Source organism: Saccostrea echinata, unplaced genomic scaffold (genome assembly GCF_033153115.1).
Source record: "Saccostrea echinata isolate AGI-Se365-2 ecotype Australia unplaced genomic scaffold, CSIRO_AGI_Sech_v1 ptg000030l, whole genome shotgun sequence".
Lineage (NCBI taxonomy): Eukaryota > Metazoa > Mollusca > Bivalvia > Ostreida > Ostreidae > Saccostrea > Saccostrea echinata.
In genome coordinates this window covers 32,915,867-32,925,958 of record NW_026889779.1, presented here as the reverse complement: position 1 = coordinate 32,925,958, position 10,092 = coordinate 32,915,867, and the positions used below count along the sequence as shown (strand labels likewise).

At 33.1% G+C, this 10,092-nt stretch overlaps 2 protein-coding genes across 2 annotated transcripts; both read left to right on the top strand.

The window, feature by feature from the left end:
* The first annotated feature begins 5,831 nt into the window (after positions 1–5,831).
* On the top strand, positions 5,832–6,442 carry LOC133196736 (uncharacterized). Its single transcript, XM_061332595.1, has 3 exons — positions 5,832–5,972; positions 6,090–6,188; positions 6,297–6,442. The coding sequence occupies exons 1-3, from the start codon at positions 5,861–5,863 to the stop codon at positions 6,434–6,436; spliced, it is 351 nt and encodes a 116-aa protein (XP_061188579.1). The 5' UTR covers positions 5,832–5,860; the 3' UTR covers positions 6,437–6,442.
* A 1,345-nt stretch (positions 6,443–7,787) lies between these two features.
* On the top strand, positions 7,788–9,400 carry LOC133197050 (uncharacterized). The gene is made up of 3 exons (XM_061332889.1): positions 7,788–7,797; positions 8,258–8,354; positions 8,446–9,400. The coding sequence occupies exons 1-3, from the start codon at positions 7,788–7,790 to the stop codon at positions 9,386–9,388; spliced, it is 1,050 nt and encodes a 349-aa protein (XP_061188873.1). The 3' UTR covers positions 9,389–9,400.
* The last annotated feature ends 692 nt before the right edge of the window (positions 9,401–10,092 follow it).

The following is a 10,092-nucleotide window of genomic DNA, read 5'->3' as shown; positions in this document are numbered from 1 at the left end:
TAGCAGTGCAATAAGCAACCTGGATCGATATAGATCGCCTTTTAAAAAACAAAAAGTATGAACACATGATGAAAATTACAGACCACGGCAGCTTATCCTACTTGATTAAAGTTGCAATAGAATACATTGTACCAGAAAATAAGAGTAAAGGAGATATGTCATATGGGTTTTTCTTTTCACAGAAATTTTTTTTTACTAAACTATATATGTATCATTTTTCCATTAAAAGACATCTTTATGAATTACTCTCTAACCTCCCCTTCCCCAAGATAAAATAAATTCTATCTGTTTATTATCAACAAAAGGACATCCACCTTTAATGATTGGCGTTATTTCACCATATAAAATATCAAATTAATCATAGAAATACAGAAGCATTTACTATATTAGTTTTTAAGTAGATACATTATTCTAAAACAATGTCTATGTAATATGAAAAAAAAAGTTTAAAATGCTTCCAGTGGAATGTATAAAAGTATAAAAATTATAACACTTGTTTTAAAACGTAAGAATGCGATTCCTATCATCGCAAAAAGTGGCGAAAATAATCTTTGCTCAGGTGGGAGAACTGTATACAAGCTATAACATTCAGTTTTCTGACAAAATGACTAAAATTTTACTACCTTGTGACTGAATGGAAGAGCTATGTCATTTATATATATTTAGCTGCCTTTTCAATAAAAATGGAACTCGTAAATTTACTTGCCTTGTCATTGGTCATTTGCAAAATCATTTTGTTTAAAAATATTCTGATTGTGCACACAAGTACTCTGAAAGTTGATATTAAAAAGATGCTTGAGTTTCAGTTTGATAACATCTATGTGGTTTTTGGAGACCAGGTCTTCCAACAATCTCTTGGAATGCCCATGGGTACAAATTACGCACCGTTGTTAGCAAACCTATTTTGGTATTCATATAAAGCAGAATTTATTCAAAATCTTATACATGAGAAAAAGAAATCTCTTGCTATGGTCTTCAACTCGACATTTAGATATATCCACGACCTATTATAAATTAATAATAGTTATTTTCGTATGTCGACAAGATATATCCCAGTGAGCTTGAAATAAAACATACCACTGGGTCTGACACATCTGTTTCATATTTGGATATTTTACTAGAAAAGACGTCAATGGTAATCTAACAACCAAGCTTTATGATAAACGCGATGACTTTAACTTTTCAATCGTCCACTTCCTATACTTATGCAGCAATATACCCTTATAACCTGCATATAGGGTGTATATATCTCCATTGATTCGATACGCGAGAGCATGCTCTAAGTATGAACAATTTTAAAACGAGGTAAGTTACTGACAAACAAGTTGATGAAACAAGAATATTAACAGTCTCGTTCAAGGCCATCATTTCGTAAGCTCTATAGTCAATACAATGACGTTGTCAGCAAATACAATCTGACTGACTTATTTTCGTACTAATTGTTAAGCCATTACTTACACACTGAATTGTCGACGGAGTTTTCCCGATCATGACAAGGAGCACACGACGGGTGTGACCGGTCGGCAGGGGATGCTTACTCCTTCATGGCACCTGTGCCCACCTCTGATGATTATGGAGATCGGTGTTTATGTGACCAAGGAAATTATATGTTAAAACATATGTGTTTATCCGGGACAAATCGTAGACAATGATCAAAATGCCTCCAGCCAGTTTGAACTTACGGGTGTCAAAGGACTTCAGAGTTAAACACTTGAGTAAACATTTATCTCCTGGACAATATAAATAATTGATTAAATAATTGATAAATAGTTCTCTTGTAAATATTATGTAATTGTATGTAATTTGCTGTTTTGTACATATTATTCTGTTATCGGCTGGCCTTCGCTAAGAGAGCCACGCTGGACAGCGCTCTTGTCCGCTATATGGCAGAGCCTGTCCACATTGTTAATAAATTGTTATTGCCGTATATTTGGAGTTCCGTCTTCTATATATCTGCAAAGATTGGAGGCACAATTTAGACGGTTATATTTGCTCTGCTCCCGATTTGTATTGTGTTTATGGACTTTGAGCTTGAATACTGTTCGTTATCTCCATATTTCAATCCATACCTTTCAGTGAATATTCAGTAATTTCATCTTGTGTTTGATAAAAAGTTTTCTTTTGTTTTTCTCAGCTGCCTTTTTTGGGATAGCACTGTCCTTAAGAATAACATGGGAAGAGTCGATGGATGTCTGTGCTTCATATAATAAGCAACCTTCGACTGAGAACGATGTTACAACGAATAATACTTGGCTTGGAAAAGCTAAGTATGAGAATTCATGGGGTAAAATAAGCTCCTACGTACATATACACATTGTAAATAAAGTTCGTAGACAAATAATGCTATAATTTCCTTTCTGCAAAATGTGTACAATAATATTTCAATATAGACCAAGTTTTATAAATGTATCAAAGCTGAAATAATACAAAAAAATTCACAAATGTTTCGGTTAAATATTAAGTATATGCTAGCTTCAGACGCACGGTTCAGTCTGATATTAAACCTTCAACTCGACATTAAGATATATCGAAGACATAATATCAATTAACAATAGTTACTTCTATTTTAATATATGTCAACTTGATATATCCCTTTGAACTCGATATAAAATATACCACAGATTCTGACACATCTGTTTCATGTTTGGATATTTTACTAGAAAAAGACATTAATGGTAACCTGACAACAAAACTTTATGATAGATGTGCTGATTTCAACTTTTCTATCGTCAACTTCCCTTGTTTATGTAGCAATCTACCCGTATCACCTGCATATGAAGTTTATGTCTCCCAGTTGATTCGATACGCAAGGGCATACACTACACAATTTCCAAAAGGAGACAAGCTATTGTCAAACAAAGTGATGAAACTAGAATATCAACACTTTCGTTTGAAGTCATCATTTTGCAATTCTATGGTTAATGCTTACTCTTCCTTGGCACCTGATCCCATCTCTGATGCACTTTTGCTCTGCTCCCGATTTGTTTTGTTTTTTAAAGAACTTTTAAGCTTAGCTGAAAACTGTTCGTTACTCCATATTACATTTTTCAAAATCGTCATAAATAGTGATTTCGTATTTTCACATGTTTTTGAACACTTGATATTTTTCCCCCGTAAGGTTACAATGCAAAGTATGTAAGATATAGTTTTGATGTAGAATATGACTGATTAAATTTATTTTTAAAAAACAAATAAATACAGTATTATGAGAACGTAATCTTTAGACACACTTCATATATACAGATTGTATGTCTCAGTCCGATGTTATGCTAGATTTATAATAAATTTATAAATGGGGTAACATATTTTCATCAAAGTACCTGGTCTTTAGCTTGTTGCTGTTTCTGTCAAAGTGTATATGCCATCGAAAAATAGTTTATACTTATTGCAAATCAAATACATTAGAATGATTGATTGATTGTATATTGTTTAACGTCCCGTTCAAGAATTTTTCACTCATAGAGACGTCACAATATACCGGTGAATGGCTTCAAATTTAGACCTTTACTCGGCACTCAGGGCCATTGAGCAGTGAGGGTTCTATATCGTGCCAACGCCTACTGTAACACGGGGCCTCGTTTTTAAGCTCTCCTTCAATAGATATGCAACTTTCACTTCAAAATGTCGAGCGCTTGGCGAAGGAACAGTTGCTACCTATTTGATGTCGACTTAGATCAGTCGCGTCCGTGATTCAAACACACGACCTTCCGATCACTGAGCTAGCGCTCTACCGACTGAGCTACCTCGACAGTAAATTCATTGGAGATAGTCCGTTTATTCCTAACTGTTCGAATTTTTCTGTCGCTGACGACGTTTTATTATTATCAACATATCATTTTATGAATGATATTTTCAGACATATTTTATAGATTTTCCTTGATATCTCCACTATCTGCCCAAGAAGCGATAATAAAGATATAAGAAACTGACACCAGCCGCTTTATTTACTTTATTTTTTTAAAGCTTTTATGAAATAAAATAATTTTGACTTTTTGAAACTAAGTTTGACTACGGAATGTTCTGTCTACTTGATCAATACATAGGGCTTAAGGCGGATGTGACTGGTCAACAGGGGATTCTTACTCCTCCTAGGCACCTGATCCCAACCCTGGAATTTCCACGGGTCCGTTTTTATGCCCTATTCACAGATTTCTATTGTTAAAAATTTTTATGAGACCGATCACTGTTCGTTATCTTCATCTTTTTTTTCATTTGATTCAAAAACGTTACTAATCTGTATGTAATCTGATAAGCCATGTGGCTTAAGGAATAAATAAACAAACAAACTAAAAAGTTTATTCCATTCCAACCCTGGGCCGTGCGCTCTATCAGCTAGCTTTTTCATTCCCACGTCGATACGATATATCCCTTTGAAAAATAAAAGAATCCAGAATCTGAAACATCTGTTTCATATTTGAATAATTCACTAGAGAAAGGCAATGGTGGCAAACTAGCAATTAAACTTTATGAAAATCGTGATGACTTCAAAACCTCTATGGTCAGCGTCCATTATTTATGAAGCAATATACCACCATCGCCTGCATATGGAGTATATGTCTCTCCGTTAATTCAGTTTTGATAAACATATTCGTTATCTTCACATTTCATTGAAAATACACCATTATCCAAACGATAACCCTCGTAATACTTTATGCTTTTGACGCCTTATTATTTTTTTTTACCAAGAGATAGAGAAGAGATAAAGGTATACATACTTAATGGATAACAACCTATTACAATCTATTATACTGAATTCAGACTTCTCTATGAAGAAATTAATTTTTACAAATCTGTTTTATACACAGTACTCATAGTAAATAAGTCGCCCGCGTGGCGCAGTGGTTAGAGTCACTTAGTAAGGAGTTGATCCTTACGTCGCGGGTTCGAATCCCACTGTGGGACGTGGAGACCGGTCCTTCGGTTGAGACCGTATAAACCGAGGTCCCGTGTCGCAGTAGGTGCTGGCACGAAAAAGATCCCTCACTGCTCAACGGCCGTAAGTGCCGAGTATAGGACGAAATTTGCAGCTCTCCACCGGCAAGTGGTGGCGTCTCCATATGAGTGAAAAATTCTCGAGAGGGACGTTAAACAACATACAAACAAACAAGCATAGTAAATAATATAACACATACCCACTAGTTTGTTATGCATTACATAAATCGAACCTTTTCAGTGTGTCCTTAACGAAATTATAAGCTTATCTCAATTTGACATATATGAAAAAAAGAGCTTTTTGAAAATGTTTTTGATGTACATTTTCCTCGATTAAGATTAAAGAATTTGGATATGTCATTAAATACAATTAAGTACTTCTATTACAATTTTTAATGCTTGCAAATACTAAAATCAAGATTTATCCTATTTTTTGTCTGATTAATTAAAATTTAAATTCAAAATACAAAAAAAATATATTTATTTGAACTTTAATAAGGCATATGTCATTTTGCAAATATGTATATTTCGTGAATTTGCTGAATTGATGTTTTAGGATGAGTTAAGTTTTTGAATTTAATCATGACTGCTAAAAATTATTTTCTTGCAAAATTGCTGTGAAAGGGTCATCTCATTTTTTAAAGAAAAAACTTATGAGACAAATATTAAATTTAGAAAGAAACTTTAATAATGATCAGAGTATTTTATTGGCGAGAAAATTTTATATGCACATGTATGTATTGAAGGTGTAATAGTTGTGCAAATTCAAAGGATAGAAGAAAATGAAACATGTTTAGGTAGGTAAACTCAAATATTAATACATGAAGCATTATTCTTTTTAAAAATTATTTTTTAAATGGTATTGTATAATTTTGAATTTGTTTTGCTACAAGACTGTCGCACAAGGAAAAAACATTGCCAATTCTGTATGAGTCCTGTACAAGTGAATAAGAATGGTTCATCCTTTGAAGAATTGAAGACTAAACTTACACCAGGACAAAAATATATAATTAGAGACAGATGGTCAAAGGGAGTTGAAGGTTCATATAAAAATTATAATGAACAGATAAACGCATGTATACATCTGTGTGAAGTATCTGTTTGCACGTGCGTTCATATGAAGCTAATAAAAAAAATTAAATATAAATTCTACACAGGAATTCCTAAGCCATCTACGTGTTTGGTGTATAGAGGAGCCTCATATTCAGAATATGTATCATGCAATAATTCTTTCAATGATGGATGCAATGAATCTGGTATTAATATATTTCAATTGCTTTGCTTGACAGAAATTCAAAATTAGTAAACCAGTGTTATTGTCCGTTATATTCATAACTTAATTTATCTTTTCATTATATTTTTAGATGGTCATCCTCCTTTCAAAGTTATCATTTACATTGAGGAAAACAATATCGAAGGTACTACTACATATACATCTGTCGTATCCTCTCACGTGACCATTGGAGATAAAAACGGTATACATATACTGACTTTGCTTCTTTGAGATCCTGTTTGCTCTGCTTCCAGTTTGGATTGTTTCAATAGACTTTTGAGCATGATCACTGTTCGTTATTTTCGTATTTTATCTTTTTCCTATGAAATGAGCTTTGGTGTTAAATGTTAAACAGAGTAAAGGAGAGGGAATGTACGCTTATTCATCTAAAGGGAATATTACCCTAGTTAAATGCATATTTACTGCTTCAATTTCTTCAAAATAATTGTAGTCATAAATACATGGGTTATAAAATGTCAGAGTTTGTTCCCTGTCCCCTCTACGAAAATGGATACATAACAAAGGTGAAAATAACACACAGCGATAGATTTAATAAAAATTCAAAACATACTGTTATACTGAATTTGACTAGGGAATGGACTGTCTACATGATTAATATATAGGGTTTGCAGTGGGTGTGACCGGTCAACAGGGGATGCTTACTCCTCCTGGGCACCTGATTCCACCCCTGGAATTTCAAGATTTTCAAGATCGATCACTTTTCTTATCTTAACCTTTTTCATGTGAAATACAATACTCGAAGAAGGAGTATAGATGACATTGTTAATTACAATGTCATTTCTTTGAATAGCGAAGTTTTAATATCCTTTGTCTAAGACAAGAAAACAACAAAACATTACCTACCATCATTTTATATTTCCTTGGGAGGAAAATAGCCTCTGACGCTATTGTTTCTTTCTCCTATTGTTTCTTTCCGCTAAATAATTGAATCATAATGACAACGCATACATTCAGAGTTAACCAAAGCTTGGTAGTGTCGAGAAAAAAGATAATCAAAATATGTTTTGACTACCTGAGCGAAGAAAATTATTTCAACTTTCCCAATGTTGCAAATTTATGTTTTCATGGTTTGTCCTTTAACTTTGGAATGGATTTGAAATAATGAATTAAAAACGCCACGTCGGATCAATACTTTTAATACCTTTATTTTATTTTTTATTCATTATTAATTTTTTTATTCATTCAGTACTAGTATTTTAGAATAGTTTAGATGTCTCTTCTCCGCTTTTGTATTGTTTCAATGATTTTTTTTTTAGTTTGATTGCTGTTTGTTATTTTCATATTTCATTCTAATGTATTCTGCTTTGAAAAAAAAGAAATGCTTTGGTAAAGCACTGTTTTATGTATTCATCTCGTAAAGGCAGTTCTAGTAATGTTTCCTTTGAATTTGAAGTTTTCTAAAAACATAATATGCATGTTTATACAAAGTATGTGAGTGCATTACACAAAATCCATTTACGAAACGACACATTCTAGAGTGGTCCAGGATGTCAGGAAAGTTAATGTGTATTCTTTACATACATAATCGGCCATCACATTCAAAGGCATTTTAACTGGTTTCATGGTGGAACGTTTGCATTTTTGTGAGGAAACAGTTTGACTCCTCGTTGTGTCAGACCTTAACATTTAAATAATCCGTACTGTTTCGTAGCCAAAAATTCAGCATTCCTTGTGGAAGTCGCGAGTCTTTCGAATGGGACCTTAAAACATTATTCATGTGTCTCCGACGGCACTAGGATGATTAAGTATATATCAAGCATTAGATGAGGTCCATATCATACACATTTTGCTGGTGATTCCATTACTCGGGTAAAGTAGTCTCGCTAAAACGTTAACCAATATTTAATTAACTGGAAAAAGTAAAATTTAGAAGGAAAACACGTAGTTGAAAAATGTTGATCATTGAAATTTTATCAGCAACAAAAGTCATAGAATATTTTCTTGATATTATTCCGATTCATTATTTTGAAAAACGTGTATATTTTCAGTATATCATCAAATTATTCATTTGCCTATTTTTTTTTTTTTCAGGAAAATCCGATTGTTTTCTTCCAGACCTCGAAAACATATTCATTGTTGTTGGATTTTGTTGCATCCTCATAATAATCAACGTATTGTGTGTTTACTGGTGAGTTTGAATTATTTTGTAAGTATATATAAAGCATTGATGCAGTATCATCTTTACATTAAATAAAACAAAAACATTTAAACAATTGTAGTTGTGTCAGCTGTCAAGTAAAAAGAAAACTCCGATCTCTTCGCATACAACAAGAGAATGATAGTCCCTGTAAACCCATTTCAGAAGCAATAACACGTATCTACAAAAGTATCAATGTCTTTGAAGAGGAACAAAGTGAAACATACGATTTGGCAGCAAGTGTAATCAAAAAATCAAATTTCGCCATTACCAGCAGGATAAATGACAAAGATAACTATGACAATGGGTTTTTCAGACTATTGACACAGAGTGGTGATTATGATATGGCGTGGTCCAATGCCTTGTCTTCTCCTACATCTCCAGACGTTGAATACGACCATGTACAAAACGTTGGTGCAGCCTTGATAGCACGTTTGCCAGAAGAAGAAATATTCAGCAAACAGAGTCCTCTTATTCAAGACATTTCTAGTGAAGTCAATAAAATGTGTAATAATGGTAGTGATAATGTTAACGAGTGTGTCAGTGAAAAGTCAACAGACTCAATTAATGGATTATCCCATGTAGATGAAAGGAATTTAAAATATCAGACTGTTGCCAACTTTCAAGAAAGTGATCTCAATAACATTGTTGGAAATGATGCACATGACAATGGCACACAGCAGAAGCAAAACATAAAATACGAGAAAAACGGAGCAATAAACCAAATACATGAAAAACTCTCTACGACTGATGAAACGGTTGTCGAGAATGGAAAAACCAGAAAAGACAAAAAAGCGGGCAAAAGCTTAGAAATGCAAAATGGGAAGAGAGATGTAAATGTGAAGAAATCAAAGGTACACAGAGAAAGTAAAACTGGCAAGGCAAGCAACAATCTTCCAGAATGTCCTTTAATAAATGAAGACACAATGAAGTCTTCCTCACAAAGGTCAGGGAAAATGGTGGACAAGGCAACGTCACTTCTAGTTGCAAACATGAACAAAGTACTCTCTGAGACAAAACTGTAAATAGAAAGTGGTGAGGGGACATTTTTGATAAATCTTTAGCATTGTAACAAAAAATATATATATAATTTAGATGTGTATAAAATAAAAATGTCCTGACTAATGTTAACAATGTGTTTTAATTCTTCACTAGTTTTCCTTCCATATCACCTTTTCCTACTTTATATATTACATTACCGCTACATTTTCATAACAGTCATTATTGCCACATGCTCATTACCGCTACAAAATTGTAAACATTACCGCAACATTTATAAGTAAACATTACAGCTACAATACCCTTCAATTAGCCAGTCCTTATGCATGTAGAGATGTACATGCATAAAACATTTTTCCCTAGTCACCACAGGGAGGTGAAAGTTGAACTTTGAACAGGATGGGGTTTTTTTTCATTTTATAATTAAAGTCTTTAGTCAAATTATTTTTAAATGACACATTTTTTTTAATTTGTGAAAATCCTTCAATGACTAATCCTACATTGTCTTGAAACTTCTCAATAGTAGCCATGGCATTCAACTGACTCTGTATAATTGTATTCCGACTACAGGATGAATAAATAATATTGAACTGAACTCATACTTTATAAATGTACTTGGACTACATTAATTGTCAGTGAATTATATATTGAAAAGAAGTCATATTCTGTATCAAAGCAGGCAGATTTGTGTATGTAGAGGTATTGAGTTGTAATCGCCAATCTTATTGAT

Coding starts and splice junctions, on each gene's coding strand:
- LOC133196736 (XM_061332595.1), top strand. CDS start 5,861: ATGAGTCCTGTACAAGTGAATAAGAATGGTTCATCCTTTGAAGAATTG. Junction 5,973..6,089: donor ATGGTCAAAGGGAGTTGAAG/GTTCATATAAAA, acceptor AATTCTACACAG/GAATTCCTAAGCCATCTACG. Junction 6,189..6,296: donor TGATGGATGCAATGAATCTG/GTATTAATATAT, acceptor TTATATTTTTAG/ATGGTCATCCTCCTTTCAAA.
- LOC133197050 (XM_061332889.1), top strand. Junction 8,355..8,445: donor AACGTATTGTGTGTTTACTG/GTGAGTTTGAAT, acceptor AAACAATTGTAG/TTGTGTCAGCTGTCAAGTAA.